Here is a 17,155-nt window from a genome sequence, read left to right on the forward strand (position 1 = left end):
AGATCCCCAGAGCTTGAATCGAGCGAATGTGTGTGCCCTTGATCTTGGTACACCCCTTCCCTCCCCTGTTCTGCCCTTTCAAATAACCGTCTTTCGGAAGTGTAATTTGTGTTCAAAGATGACTTGGATGTACTTGCACTCGCTGTCGTATAGTCCGTTTCTGAGCATGCGCAGATTAATTTTACACAAGATATGGCACGCAACAGGACTTACATTAGTTAATGAATCAGGTCCACTATGTCTTGTGAGAGTGCAGTGAACAGGTTTTTGCAGAGATCAAGGGTGTGAAAGTAACAAATCAACTGCATTCCTGGCTCCCATGGGCCTGAGGTTCTGTGCACTGGTGCAGAAACTTATAGAGATACAGGGCAGTGCAAGCTGCAGTAATGAGAGGGCCCTGGGTGCTGTAATGATGACACACAGGATGGTATAATATTGGCTAAAAGCTGTTATAATGCACGAGACACAGGCTGGAATAATATAACGTTGGGCACAGGCCTCTGCAATGTGAACATGGAGGAATCAATGGGCAGAAATATGCTACTAATTATGCTCTATTTACTAAATGTCTTTATTTAAATAACATATGAAAGGAAAATAAGTGAACCCTTTATGTAAAGTGTCACGAACAGCACTCACCTGAGTCTGCGTGACGCATATGTGACACAGGGTCAACCACAAAGACAACCACCTGGTCTGTCTAAAATGATTAAATCCTTCCCTATCTATGCCACACACTAGCTTTGCGATACTAATTACCACCACCAAGGTTGTTTCGGATAAGAGCTGACACTCTTATTTAGGAAGCCTTCGGTTCTCCCTAGCATTAATCCAACACAATTTACTTTAATCAGAGTTCACTTAAACCACAAGGTTTGCACAGTTTCAATTAGGTAGCGTCTGGACCAAACTGTCGCGTGAATTCATAAGAACACAGAGACTAGAACTTATTAAGTGTAATTTAATATGGAAAATACATCCACAATGCTTAAGATAAAAAGATAATAAAATGACATACAAATATAGTGCAATTGTTTCTTATAAAATAAAAAGGATAAAACACAGAATTGATACCTCACTTAGAATCAAGTTTGTGGTGCCGGGAGGAGCAGGAAAAAATGGAACCTCTTCAATTAAACTCCCTCAGAAGAAAAAGAACCAGGAGTTACATTTTCAGTACAGTTTTAAAACCCAGCTACAGGGTCCACAGCCCCCCCCCCTTTCCTGTGACCTTATTCAGCTTGAATCTGTCATTTACATACAACCCAGTCTCTGCAGTCGTCATGTCTGGGGTCTCCCAAACATGTGTGAGATTTCATTGTCTTGCAAGAGATTTCTCCAAAGGCTTTCCCATTTGCGTCCTGCCCTAAATGGTATAAGGTGCTATCCTTATCTACCAGCCCCCCTGGGTGGTTTAACATCCACAAAACCCATTGATCTAACAGCTTCTAAGAGAACCAGGTCACACTATTTCTAGGAAGTAATACACAAACATATATTTGCAGATTTAAACATTAGCTTGCACATGACACCTTCCCTTTTTAAGAGATGGCATGGGGATTGACTGACAGGTCATTGCCCAAGCCATCTCCCACAGATTCCACCTGGTTCAAATGGAATAGCTGTTAGCCGGGTCTCAATAGGTTCTCTGGGGAGAAGGGTTAAAAAGGGGTTACATATCTCAGACTGCTGGGAATTCTGGTCTGGCAATATCTGTGGGCTAACCTCTGTATTCTTAAAGGGTCCTATCCCTTGCGCTGCAGCTACTAGATCCAATGGCAAGTCCTTCTTCCCCTCATCTGGCAATCTACAGACTGTCAGGGCACACGCATCACTGTCATTAGGAGCCTTCAACAGATTATCATGAAAATTTCTCTCTATCATCCTGGCAGGGGGATCATACCACTGCTTCTGGCTTGTCTGGGCCTGCGTCATGTTCTCATGTACCAACCCTGTTGCAGTGTGCACTTTGTCTCTAATTCTCATGTCCTCTAAGTTAAAGCCTGAGGGAACAATGGCCTGGGATTCCTGACACTGCACTTCTAGGTGGGGACACACTATGCAATTCTTATCTTGGGGGCTACGGAACAGGATGCTCCCCTCCCTCTTGGACTCATCTATCTGGGGGTGTAGAGTAACAGGGAGTTTGGGCCCCTCATCTACCTCCTCTAAGCTGTTAGACGGCTGGCTAAGTGAGAGTGGGCTAGCCACTGACCCCCCTGTCTCTATAGAAAACTCAGATGAATGGTCAGAACTCAGATGTAGATCTGAGTGGTGAACATTCGAACTACAGGTCCCAGCAGCAAGGTAAGGATTGCTGTCACTCGCTATTTCCCGTTGGTCAGGACTAGGTGTCTCCCCCCCATGCTCACTAGCTCTGTGTGCAGCTGGTTTAGGCACAGAATATACATCTTCACTCTGCCCGCCCTCCCAGTTACTTTGTACAGCATCTTCTGGGCATATTACCTGGGTAGAAACATTGTCTTTCTCTAGCACAACAGAAGTAATCACATGGGCATCTGACCCATTTCTAGTAAGCATAATATTTACACCAGTATTAATGCCAATTTCTGCAATAACAATGTCCGCTGTCCCTATCCCATGACAAGATGTCAGTGTGAAGACAGGTTTGGATTCTAACACAATACTGTTATTGGCATTATCCTCATTATTCGCATTAGGTACAATAATACATTCTCTTTCCTTGTCACCTCCTGGTGCCTGGGAAAAAACATGGTTACTCTCAGCAGGTTCTGGTACTGTAACATGGGCGGCATTAAAATCATTACACACTTCAGGTATAATATGGCATTTCCGTTCCCTGTCACACCCTGCTGCCTGGGAACAAACGTTGGTACTTTCAGTTGATTCTGACACAGTAACAGGGGTGGCATTGACATCGTCATTACAGACATACTGAGACAACATTCTTCCTAAATCTGTCCCCAGTAACACATCTATAGGCATATTATCTGAGACCCCGACATCCCTTATACCTCTTCCAGCACCCCAATCAAGGTAAACTTTGGCTACAGGTACCGTTAGGTGAATTCCACCCACCCCTTTCACAGAAATACATTTTCCTGGAATGAAGTCCTCTAACCCTACCAGTTCTGAATGAACTAATGTAACATCCGCACCAGTGTCTCTTAACCCCACAGTTACCTTGTCACCCACAGTGACTGTTTGTATGTTGTCCTTCCGGCCCCCTTCTGGTCCCGCAACACACAGGACAGCTGGTGAAGATTGCAGGGAAGGTCCCCCACCAGCGGAGGGTGAACTGGTCTTCTTCTCTGGACAAGCGGTACTAATGTGCCCCACCTGGTTGCACACAAAACACCTGCGGGTGTCTCCCACAGCAGGCTTTGCCCCAACCCTCCCAAAAGATGAAGAAACAGTGGGTGATGGCGTTGAGGGGGGTGGCGTTGATCCTCCTGGCCGGCCCCCTTTCCAGGCCGACTGCCCTGGCACAAAAGTTCCTCTTTTAGCTGCAGGTGCCCGGGTGACAGTGTACTTGTCAGCCAGTCTAGCTGCTTCCGCAGATGATGTAGGATCACGATCCACTACCCATTCCTTCACATCAGCTGGGCACAAAGTCAGAAACTGCTCCTGGATCATCAAATCTTGCAGAGCATCAAAGGTGGTGATCTGTAGCCCTCCAACCCACTGTTTTAATGAAGCACACAGCTGGGCCACAAGTCCTGAATATGTGTCAGAGGCACTGCGTTTTAAATCTCTGAATTTCTGCCTATGCGCCTCTGGGGTGATGTTAAAGCGTTGCAACAGGGCACTTTTGATTGCCTCATAATTTCCGTCCATCTCAGGTGGAAGATCTGCAAAGGCTTCTAATGCTTTACCTCGCAAACCAGGGGTTAAATATTGTGCCCACTGATCTTTGGCCAGTCCATACTGTCTGCATGTCTTTTCAAAACCTCGCAAAAAAGCATCTACATCCCCGTCTTTTTCCAATACAGGGAAATTCTCAGGACGGGGTCTGCTAATACCAGTGTCTTTGGCTTCTAGCTGGCGTTTGAGCTTGGCAAGCTCCAGCTCATATCTCCTATCCGCCTCTCGCTCAGCAGATTCTCTTTCTGCCTGTCGCTCTGCTTGGCGCTCCGCTGCCTCCATAGCAGCGCGCCTCTCTGCTGCCTCCATAGCAGCGCGCCTCTCTGCTGCCTCCATAGCAGCGTGTCTCTCTCTCTCCTGACGGTCAGCAGCTTCCTTCTCCTGGAACTGCTGTATAAGTTGCATTTTAGTTGTAATGTCCGCTGGGCCCAAATATTTCAGGGCGGTTTGCATATAAACGTCCATAGCAGTGTCCACACATGAACCATTAGAATCATCCAAAATTAACCGTCCCTGGTTTTGAGGAATATCCACAGTCAGGTCCGCTCCTGAGTCCTGGCTATGCTCTTCCTCGGACACAACTGTGAGTTGATGTTCATCCCTCTGTACAAGAGCTTCAATCAATTGCTCCTTACTTTTGCCACTGGTGGGAATTCCTGCATCCTCACAATCTGAAATCAGCGCCTCCTTTGTCAAACGTTTATATGCAGCAGCCATTTCCTCAGTTTAATGCCAAATAAAAAAAAGATAAGAAAAAAAAAGAGAAGGGGAGGGAAAGAAACAATTGCTGTATGTCTTATAATGTTTTAAGCATTGAGTTCAGTCTCTGGTGAATTAGTCTTTATTTCCTCTCTCAGGGATCACACAACCCTAATTCACTTAAGTTCTTAAAAAAAAATTAAAAATATATCCCACCGCTGCCACCAATTTGTCACGAACAGCACTCACCTGAGTCTGCGTGACGCATATGTGACACAGGGTCAACCACAAAGACAACCACCTGGTCTGTCTAAAATGATTAAATCCTTCCCTATCTATGCCACACACTAGCTTTGCGATACTAATTACCACCACCAAGGTTGTTTCGGATAAGAGCTGACACTCTTATTTAGGAAGCCTTCGGTTCTCCCTAGCATTAATCCAACACAATTTACTTTAATCAGAGTTCACTTAAACCACAAGGTTTGCACAGTTTCAATTAGGTAGCGTCTGGACCAAACTGTCGCGTGAATTCATAAGAACACAGAGACTAGAACTTATTAAGTGTAATTTAATATGGAAAATACATCCACAATGCTTAAGATAAAAAGATAATAAAATGACATACAAATATAGTGCAATTGTTTCTTATAAAATAAAAAGGATAAAACACAGAATTGATACCTCACTTAGAATCAAGTTTGTGGTGCCGGGAGGAGCAGGAAAAAATGGAACCTCTTCAATTAAACTCCCTCAGAAGAAAAAGAACCAGGAGTTACATTTTCAGTACAGTTTTAAAACCCAGCTACAGGGTCCACAGCCCCCCCCCCTTTCCTGTGACCTTATTCAGCTTGAATCTGTCATTTACATACAACCCAGTCTCTGCAGTCGTCATGTCTGGGGTCTCCCAAACATGTGTGAGATTTCATTGTCTTGCAAGAGATTTCTCCAAAGGCTTTCCCATTCGCGTCCTGCCCTAAATGGTATAAGGTGCTATCCTTATCTACCAGCCCCCCTGGGTGGTTTAACATCCACAAAACCCATTGATCTAACAGCTTCTAAGAGAACCAGGTCACACTATTTCTAGGAAGTAATACACAAACATATATTTGCAGATTTAAACATTAGCTTGCACATGACATAAAGTATTGTTCACTTTGGAGGCGTCCAAAAGTAGAAAAACCTTTAATACAACTGGTTTTCTGGGGGTAACTGTATGAAGCATCAGTTTCTGCAAGTCGACAGAAATCGATTTTGCCGGGGAAATTTAAAGCAGCAATGGCTTTTAAAGGCAATCGTGCCTTTAAAAGTCATCGCTGCTTTAAATTCCCCCTGCAAAGTGGCCGATTTCCGTCGACTTGCAGAAACCGTTGCTCCATACATTTACCCCAGGTCTCTATAATCATGTGTGCTTTCCTAAGTAGCGATGTTTTTATTTTGTTTTTATTTTATTTAATAATGTGGTAAGTAGCAATATATAAAATTAAAACTGATGTTGGGATGTAGAGCTTTGTAAATGGAATCCATTATGGTTTGTTTGTTTGTTTATTTTTTGTTTTTGTATTTAAAAATACTTAAAGTACAAACGTATGAGCTGTCTCAATTTCATTAAACCTCACCCATATTTCAGTAAGTCACACACATTTCAATAAACTATGGCCATATTTCCATAAGCCACCCCACATTGAAATAAGCAGCACCCATATTTCAATAAGTCACACCCATAACATTTAGCTGTGCACTTAATGCCCTGCTATGGTATACTTCCCTACAATAGTCTTTCTTTTTATGATGTATGATGCTCCCACCATACATAGCACTCATGTTCACATGACATGACTTGCATGGTATGTGCAAACTTCTTGTCATTACAGCTGCAATGTTCAGAATGTGCACAAAACAGAGAAGGCTTTTATTACAGATGTAATCACTTAGTGGTGTTAATTCCATTTGACACAGGTGAAGGAAAAAGCTGCTGATGTTTCCAAAAAGTAAAATAAACCAGGTTTGTGATCTACAGTAATGACCGTTTCATTTACTTGCCGTTGTATGGTACTTTCTGCTGGAGGTGGTGATGCCAGCAGGAATTAGTGCTCTGGTGTTCTTGCACCTCTGTGACATGCCGTGAGCTGACATAATCATCAAACTGTAAATGTTCAAAATGTGCAGTATTCTTAATCTTACATAGGTTCAGGGCTCTTGTTGATTCTAGAACCTGAAACTTAAGCAGATGACTACAACTTTCGGAATTATGAAATGCCGGTATTTCTGGTAATATTTGACTGCTTACATTACAGAAAACAGTTATGGTGCTCAGTTATCAGGACCTCCAATGTCTTACCCTGGTGCCTTTCCTGGAAGCCAGCAGCAAATGTCTGGCCCACCGCAAAAAAAACTTGACCCAGATTCCATTCCTAGTCCAGTAAGTTATTGTGTTCTACCATTTATATGTATTGTTATTAAAATAATTGTTGTATCATATTTACCTACCAGTCTAGTGTATAGCACAGTCTCCAACATTAGACCACTTACATCTGATAAAAAAAAGTATACTGCTCCTGATCTTCCTACTTAATTTACTATTGCAATTATTTGGGCTAAATTACTTGATAAAAAGGGTGTTTTTAAACATCAATGAGAATCGTATCATTAAACATCAGTTAATTAATTCAGCACAAGGAACTGTAATAAGCAATTTAAGGGATGGATTTATCAAACCGTCTAAAACGGAATAGTGCAGGTGATGCCTATAACAGCCAGTTTGGACAACACCTCCACTTTTCCTTTTTCAAAGGTTTAATAAAATTAGTATATGAATGTTCTGTTGACAGGGCATTAGGAAAGTGTGTGTGTGTGTGTGTGTGTGTGTTAGGTAATGCAAGCTACACTGGGGCAGGGCTAATGTGAATGAATCCATGTTCACAGTATTGTCCTGTGTAATATTAATAATAATCCAAACCAGAGTGTCTACCAGGAACAAAGCCTTGTTATGTCATAGTCAGGCTTTCAATGTTTGGTCATAAAACAAAACAAAACAATACAAAAATTAAAAATCTGAATATTTATTCATATATTACATCATCAAACTTTATCCCTTTCACCTCCCGAACTTGCCACTAAGGGGTAGATTTATAAATTGCCACATCTTCGTGGAGATCCGAAGTATGGATTGAGGAGAAGGTATTCCTTAACATGTTGGAAACTTCCCCTTCCCTTCTTAGACTGAACAAGATCACATCTGCCAGGGTGACTTCTGTAAGCAGTACCCAGTTGTTAAGCATGGGTTCAGTGGATAGACCGCTTTGGTAGGTTTTCTGCTTCTCATTGAGGTACAAGTGCATCTTTTTCACGTCTTCCGTGAAAGGTAGGAGCTGCGGCATGTTCCACTTGGACTCCTTATGAAGTTTTCAAGGCAGTCGGTGAGATAAACTCGTTCCATCTTGCCTCATAGATCTTCCTGAAGTTGCTTGCATTTTCAACTGCAGCAGTGCAGCCCTCCATCATGTCACTGCACTCCACAATGCAAAGTTTCCCCTGTTGCGACGATGTACCAATTGCATGCACCTTTCTTTCGATTGCTTGGGGAATTTCTTGGCCCAGGCTACTTCAGTCTCATTGTGGTGAACATGCTCCATATGCCGGGCTTTTTTTGAGAGGGGCTTCTCACAGTACAGGCAGTACTGCTTTTTGTTATATGCCCTGGATCCATCACTGTTTCTGGATAGCATTTAGACAGACACCATGCCGTCTTCCAGACCCTCTGTGTTTAAAGTACCGCTGTCAGCAGGTAGAGAATGATCATGCATAGAACACATCTCTGGGTACCTGCACTTTGCTCCACTGGCAGGCAATGAGGCGTCACCGCTGGTGTCTGAATCGCTCTCTTCGAAGCGTCAGGGCCATACTCATTTCCATTGCTCTCTGGGCTATAATCTGAGCCTCCGGTGGGCTCTGTCATACTCCACTGTCCTCATTTTACTTTCAGCAGCAGACTGATGCAAGTGTATCTTTATCGCTGTCGAACGTAAAAGCTCCGGAATGCTGCATGTGCCTGCTTACAAATAACATCTAGCGGTGGCGTACACACACACACACACACACACACACACACTCCCCTCCACATCGACACACGCACACTTTTGGTCCGACAAAAATGACTTGTGGGGACGTGCCAGATTTTTATGTCAAGCATATCAGCATTTAATTTGCCTTGGTAAGCTTAGCAGGGACCTCATTTTTTGTTCCCACTGCAACCAGGGGCCCCACGGTGTTGGTGTGTAAACAGGTCAATGTTCCCACAAGTATAAGAGTGCAGGTACACAAACATATGCACACACAGCCACACACAAAGACAAACAAACACACTATGAGTCAAACCCATGACTCCAGCTCTGTGAGGCAGTAATGCTTAATTTGAAATCTGAAGAAGGCGACTTGCAGAGTCAAATCAGTTATGAGAACACTTAGTTACTAAGAATACACCATTCTTGTTTGCCCAAATTGATTTTTAGTATTATTCATAGCGAAATTGACCAGGTCTTAAAAAAATGTTTTTAATTTTCACTTTGATGGGGTCCCTCTATTTAGCAGAGTCCCAGTGCCCAGATATAGCCAGGACCTCTGCGGATGTCCTTTAGTGCTGCTCGGCACTTGGGCTTTAAATTAGAGATTCTGTGTAGGATCTCTCTTGTTCCTGAAAGATTTGTCATGTGCTGAAGGTGAAGAGTAAATGCCGAGCTACATTAAAGTGCAGGGATCCTACTAAATATTGTGACGTACCCCCCACTGTGGTACTGTTACCGGGAACGGATGGGATTTCACCAAATTAATATTTAAATAGAAAACCCATTTAAAATAGTTTTGTAACAAACTGTCTTAATGCCTGTGTTTGTGCAACCATGTGTTTCCTACTGTATGACTCCCTATGTCAGTGTGCGTGTTTATGTACAGATTTAGTAAGTGAGGTTTTTTTTGGTGTTGGGTGGGGGGGTAGTTATATAAAAAATGTACAAGCTTGTAAGGTTTTATTAGTGTGGTTGTGCAAGTGTGTATGATATGTGGGAACACTTGTTACTTATTAACTTTTATGTTATTTTTTTTTTTTTTTTGCAATAATGATTTTATTAAAGTTTTTCCTTTTGGTTACATGGAACAAAAAAAAACAGAAAAACATACATTGTAAATCACAAGGGAGAAGAAGGGGGGGATCAAGGGGAGGGGGTAGAGGGGGAGGCAATACACATCAATATGAATCAATAGCATGAAACAGTACCACTCTCAACATTTTACAGATTTTACAAATCGTTTGAGCAACAACAAAGATAGTAGCCCTTTGATTTTACTGTGGGGAGTTACACGAGGTTCCCCCAGAGGCGGGCAGGGCTGAGGATTTGGCTACATATCGATTCCATTCAAACCATATGATGTGGGGACAGGAAGCAGAGGATGAGTAAGGGACTCCCAGATTTATTAACTTTTAATAATATAGCGCCTACATATTACAGTGCATTACAAAGACTATTTAGTCATTCAAATCATTCCCTGAACCATTGGAGTTTACAGTAAATATTACCTACCACATGAACACACACACTAGGGTTAACTTCATCAGAAGTAACCTGCTGGTATGTTTTTGGGTGTACATTGGAGCACACACAAACAGAGGGAGAACATACATACTCCACACACACCAATGCTCTGGTTGGAACCAAACCCAAGACCCCAGTGCTGACCACTGTGCCACCATGGCACTCTATTTCTGTGTGTTTACATATTTAAAAATGAAGTGTGTGCTGATAGAATTGATTTACATTAGATAAAAAAATAATGGGTAAAATCAGACACAGAGTCCCAGTAGAGTTCTTTTGGCTGGAAGCTTGTTCTGGGCATCCACTACCATTTTAGTAAAGTAGTACATTCTAACATAACAAACTAGCCCCTTGAAACTCACTCTTTTTGCTAACACGCCAGTTGCCCTCATATTGCAGCAAGTATAGCACCAAAACAAGCCTGGTGACCGGTAATCTAATTTGATATGATCATTTATGGGCCTGCTGGTAGATGACGGCTTTTGGCTTACAGTGGTGTTGGAAAGTTTGTGAACTGTTTAGAATTTTCAGAATTTTTGCATAAATGTCACATTAAACGTGTTCAGACTTTCATCTAAGCCATAAACATATATAAAGAGAATCCAACAAAAGGATATACTTTTTTCATTAATTTATTGATCAATATGATCCAACATTAAATTTCATTGTTAGAAAAATTATGTGAACCTCTATGATTATCAGTTCAGTTAAGCAGATAATTAGCGTCAGGAGTGTCAATCAGTGGGATGACTGCTGTGAGTTTGTGTGGCCATGTCTTATTTAATAAACATAAGTCTTCACTGTCAAAGACTGGTCTTTACCACACAGTTTTGTGAACGCATGCCATGCCTCGACCAAAGAAAATTTTAAAGGACTTCAGAAAAAGAGTTGCCGGTGCTCATAAGGATGGAAAAAATTCCAAAGACATTGGGCTTCACCAATCCTCTGTCAGGCAGATAGCTAGAAGTGTACATATTCAACACCATTGTTACTCTCCATAGGTGTGGTTGTCCCATAAAAATCACTCCAAGGTCAACGCCAGGAGATCACAAGGATTGTCGAGGTAACGTGAAAGGATCTGCATGCCACTTTTCCACTGGTTAATGTCAATGTTCAGGAATCCACCAACTCTGAACAAGAGTAGTGTGCATGGTAGAATAGCAAGGACAAAGTCACTACTCTCCAAGAAGAACATGCTGCCTGTTTAAATTTTGCTAAAGATCATCTGGATGAGTCAGAAGCCTACTGGAGGAATGGATGGATAAGTCTAAAATAGAACTTTTTGGGTGAAATGAGAAATGTAATGTCTGTTGAAAACCAAACACTACATTCCAACATAAGAACCTCATCTCAAGCTTGGAACACTTTATTTGACAGTAACCTGCTCTGGGGCTGTTTTCCTGCAACGGAACCAGCAGATCTTGTTATCATTGATGGAACTATGAATTGGGGATTGTACAAGCATATTCTACAGGAGAATGTCAGGAAATTTGCCCATGATTTGAAGCTCAACAGGTGGGTCTTGCAGCAACAAAATTACCATAAACACGCAACTCAGTCTACAAAAAAGTGTTTGAAGCAGAAGAAATTTCATGCTTTTCGAAGCTCCGACCATAATCCAATTGAAATGTTGTGGAAGGACCTGAAGCGTGGTATGCATGCAAGAAAGGCCACCAACATCCATGAGTTGAAGCAGTTCTTTGAGGAATAATAGGTTAAAATGTCTCCAAGCCGTGAACATTTGATTAATGCTATTGCTGCTCAAGGGGTCACGCCGGTTACTTAAGGCATAGGTTCACATACTTTTTCAGAAATTTAATGTTGGATTATTTTAAATAAATGAATGAATAAGTGATTCTTCTTGTGTGTTATTTGCATTTTTTGGTTCTCTTTATCTATGTTTATGACTTAGATGTATATTGGAACACATCTGAGGTCACATTTAGGCAGAAATTCAGAAAATGATAAAGTATTCACAAACTTTCTAGCATCACTTATTTATGCAGGCATCTTCTGTACAGCCCCACTGAAACACGGGAAGAGCTAGAACTTGTCCAATTTGGCCACCTACATTGAGCTTAGGATGAGTACAGGCTTAGCAAGTATTGTAATGAGAGCAATGATAATAATAACTTTTCTTGACAATTTATTGGCAGTTAATGGATTTAGAACTTTATAGGTTACAGTCTCACAAATATTTGTTCAGATCACAAAATTAACATCTCAACTGCATAGTCCTAATTGTTATGTGATATGCTATGCATCAGTCCTGTTTTTGCACGACACTGTAATAGGTGTTGGTGTTCGATGTTAATTCGAATAACAGTAATCATTAAAAATGTATCCTTGACCAGATACAAGTGATTGAGAATGATAAGATCAGCAGAGCCGGACAAGTCTATACTACTAATGTCAGAGGACAAGTCCCTCCACTTGTCACCACCGATTGTACAATGCAAGATCAAGGTAATCACATGCATAGTTTTTTCTTCACATGAAGATTAAATGTATTTAAAGCTCTCATGCAAATATATTTAACAATGAATTACTAATATATGTTTTTCAATTGCCTGTAGGGGGAATGAAGCACACTACAGTATGATTCTATGCAGGTCTTGTCACACGTTTAGAGCAGCGTTTCTCAACCTTCTCATTGATTATTAGGAGCAAACCTTGTTTTAAGGATTTTCTAGTATTGCATGAGCTCAAGATTAGAGCTACACAAGTGATTTGCCATAGGATTGTATTGGTTACAACAAACCTAACATATTGCATCATTGAATAACCCATCAGCAAAGATCTCCTGAGGGGCCTATTACATGTGGGCTGGATTGTTGGAGGAAAAAAGTTGCAAATAAATGCAGTTTTTTATGACTGTTGCATAGCCCTCTTAAAGGAATACACACTCACATATTTCAGCCAGTTATTCATGCTTTTTTAACTGTTATCTGTCAATCACATTTGATATTATTAAATGGCAGCTTGCTAATCTAGAGCTTGCCGAACTGGCCAGGCTGACCATGTTCTCACACACTCAAATTGTTAAAGGTTGACTTGTTATGATTATGTGTGCAGAGAGCTGAGAAACTCAGCTGTTGATTGTGGGAAAAATAATGATGAACATTACTTATAACAAAATACTTTCAATGTTCTAGGGAATGCCAGCCCACGTTACATTAGATGCACAACATATTGCTTCCCTACCTCCTCCGATATGGCAAAACAGGCTCAGATTCCACTTGCTGCTGTCATCAAGCCTTTAGCTGAGGTTCCCCCAAATGAGGTAAGAAAATTATTTGCCAGATACATTTCAAATATTGATCAAAGCTAGAACTACATGACCTCATCATCCAGTAATGTGAAATCTTATCTCATTTGTAGGAGTACTAGAAAAACATTTTTGTTTCTTTATATAAAAGACTGTTCTCTGCTCCAGCTCCAAAGCATCCAAAAAGCAAATTGTAAATGAAACTGCAGTACAATTGCATACAATTCTATAAAAAGGTGTAGTGACCCATATCAGAATCTAGCTGTCATTTTCGTGATACAGTTTAGAAAATGATGGTAAGTAGCTGTTGGATTACACCACCTTTTCCCCATGCATATACCACACATATGATTTGTAGTTGTTTCGTTGTACCCATATCTGTAGTTGTTGAGTGTTCCCATATCTGATAGATCTATTGAGCAATTGAGTTAATTAATGTTAAAAGCAAACTCATTATCATCATCATTTATTTATATAGCGCCACTAATTCCGCAGCGCTGTACAGAGAACTCATTCACATCAGTCCCTGCCCCATTGGAGCTTACAGTCTAAATTCCCTAATATAGACACACACTCACACACAGACAGAGAGGGAGAGACTAGGGTCAGATTTGATAGCAGCCAATAAACCTATGCGTATGTTTTTTGGAATGTGGGAGGAAGCTGGAGCACCCGGAGGAAACCCACGCAAACACAGGGAAAACATACAAACTCCACACAGGTAAGGCCATGGTCGGGAATCGAACTCATGACCCCAGTGCTGTGAAGCAGAATTGAAACGCTCTTTAAATTAAAACATATAATATTTATGGATTACAGTGGGGGTGAATCCCACTCTCCTTTGTCATCTAAAGTGTGGTAAGCAGATTCAGGCAATGACAATGAATTTCACTTGAATAAAAATATAGCTGGAAAACAACTGAATTAAAACTATGCAGACTTGTCCTATACTTTCTATACATCTATAACACAGATGCGAAAAGTCAGTTTTTGATCGCATTAGTTAAAAAATGTGAAGTTTAGAGTAAAGCTAACAGTTGGTCTTGTGAAGCATGTGGATATGTACATATGTATGAAGATCCTTGGATATGTTATCAGTATAATTATATAAATTAAATAAAGAAAACATACATATAACAATACAGATTATACGTAATGCTCTGGGCTATGGATGGGCAAAATGGCTTTGGGATTATTAGTATACAGCCCCCATTGAGGTGCTTGCAGTGTAGTATTATATATTATTAAAAGGTATTGGATGGAGTTTGGAAACAAATACTTAATAAACTGACACTTCTGCCTATTTTTGTCTGGTCTTGGGTACAGCACTGAGATATATCCTTAACTGTATTCTAAGTTAATGCAATAATTTGATCTCTGAGTGAGGGAAGTGGAGGATATCATTGTAAAGTTAGGTAGTATACAAATATGTGGTAACCTAAACATGCTAACTGAGGAGCTATTCTCATTTATACGTCAGTCACAGAACCATTGCAGTTCATGGTACTCAGCATGTGAACCACAGAAGTGGGGCTTCCCTTAAAGCTGCATTACCATCTGGAGCTAATTACTTCCTCTCCCTCCCTGGAACACTGGGTGCTGCTCCATGCAGCCATTTTTCCCATGGCTCTGTGGTTCATCTTGACACATATATCACCACTAGCATAAACACATACAGCTCAAAACCAGGCTGTGTAATGCTGTGGAGGGGGAGGTGATCAAAAATATAGATAGTCTTTTATGCAAGGCTTTTGCTTGAGGTTTGGACATCCACTGTCTAATCTTATAATACCTGTGGCTGCCCAAGCTGGTGCTGGGAAATATCTCTAGTGTAGGGTATATTTCTTATAAAATGTTAGCTGAGGCAATGGTATAGTGTCTTACATACTGAGCTGTACATGCTGGTTTATCTGATTTCTCCTATTAAGAATAGCACTGTCACTTGACATGATTCATCTATTTGTGTCTCTGTTATAGCAACAGAACATAAACCTGAAGCACTTACTGAATCACCAGACAGCTCTATGAAAGTTTGTTGAAATGATAACTGATCTTAGCTTCCCCATAACACCATGTAATTATTCTAACCCTTCTACATTACCACATGAGTTTTGCTGCATTTATTAGAAGGTCATTTACACATAAATACAGGTTTGCACCCGCTGCGCCCCTTGATTTGTGCAAATACATCTTCATTTCTGACAGGATGGATAGTTTGTGGCAGCATTTGTGGAGGAGCAGAAGTTATCACTGGATGAGGGGAGGAGTTGGGCAGAGTAAAGGCGTCACAACTACAAAAGTATGGAAGAGCGCAATGATGTGCCTTGTTTTGCAGTGCAGTTCTGAAATGAGATTTCAGTGTGCGGAGCTAGATTACTGTCATAAGACAAAGGGGTAAGGGGGCATTTTTTCAGTGGTGTTTCTTGGTGTGCAGTGGGGGGCACAGCTATTTGCACCCTGGCTCTGATTTCTGTATAAACTCTGGCTGGTGGGGATAAGCCATATAAATGAAGAGGGGGAAATACAGGTGTTTTCTCACTTCTTTTATATTGTTTACTTCAGTAATCTATGCACAGTAGAGGTCCAGTGAACCGGGAATATAGATCTGTCTCATTAAAACAATCACAGCATTTCAATATATATTTCTCTGCTGGCAGAGACCAAGGGGTAACTTTATCAAGCTGCGAGTTTCCAGTGGGTTTGAAGAAAGGAGATGTTGCCTATAGCAACCAATCAGATTTTAGCTATCATTTTGTAGAATATACTAAATAAATGATAACTAGATTCTGATTGGCTGCTATAGGCAACATCTCCACTTTTTAAACCCACCGGAGACTCGCAGCTTGATAAATTTAACCCCAGTTCTCAGCTTGTACTTTCTGTGAGACAGAACCTTTCCTATTCCTAACTCTGCTGCCGGCTCACTCTCTGACACAATTATCGTCTCACATTTGACAAGCATCAGAATTAGCCCTAACGAGCTTCTTGCTATCCCTAGCACATACTATAGGTAATTGAAACATCAAGTCAGTGGCAAACCTGTAAATATATTCCTGCGTCCTTGTGATGCCTAATGCAGAGGCCACATTGAAAAGCATTGCGTTTGAAAGTGGGCATTATCAGCAGCTTGGGTTAGGGTCACAGAAAACTTGCTGGCAGTGTGGGTCTTCGGACATCACCACGTTGTTCGGCTGCGCACATTGCCGATAATTACAGTAAATATAACCCATAGAGGTGCAAGGAGAAATGAGCAGAGATTCCAGCCACAACAATGACGCAAGGTGTCTGGCAGAGAGTTGAATCTACCACAAATTTCGCAACTAGTCCATCACTCCCTATCCATTTACAATCTATTGTAGACTGTAAATCAACTTTTATCTAAAAGTAAGTAATCAGGTGTTATATTGGTAATGGCAGATGAACAGAAACTGAGAGACCAAACAGAGGAGGTGGAGAGACAAGTGTTTATGCTAGAAGACTCAACACACTCCGCTGCTATGAATCAGACTGTGGAATCATACATTGGATGTCCTGTTAAACTTTCTAAGGAATAAATGTCAGGGTGGTGGGTTTCCCTGAAAAAGTGGAGGGATACATGCTCCTTTATTGAAACATGGCTCATGAACACATTTGGGACTTAAAGCTTGTTTACCAATACTATGTATTCAATTCAGATTACATGGAGCGCCCCTTCGAACCATCGTTCAGAAATTCGTTCACTACAGAGAATATCGACTATCTTTGGCCTGCACAA

General features: G+C 41.2%; 1 protein-coding gene across 1 annotated transcript in view; it reads left to right on the plus strand.

The window, feature by feature from the left end:
* SEC24D (SEC24 homolog D, COPII component) overlaps window positions 1–17,155 on the plus strand; it is a 117,936-nt gene that overhangs the window by 22,751 nt on the left and 78,030 nt on the right. Inside the window, 3 exon segments of the mRNA XM_075200336.1 lie at window positions 6,843–6,967; window positions 12,488–12,599; window positions 13,289–13,416. Of these exon segments, the coding sequence (XP_075056437.1) occupies window positions 6,843–6,967; window positions 12,488–12,599; window positions 13,289–13,416 (365 nt within the window).

This window comes from Mixophyes fleayi, chromosome 1 (assembly GCF_038048845.1).
Source record: "Mixophyes fleayi isolate aMixFle1 chromosome 1, aMixFle1.hap1, whole genome shotgun sequence".
Classification (NCBI taxonomy): Eukaryota; Metazoa; Chordata; class Amphibia; order Anura; family Limnodynastidae; genus Mixophyes; species Mixophyes fleayi.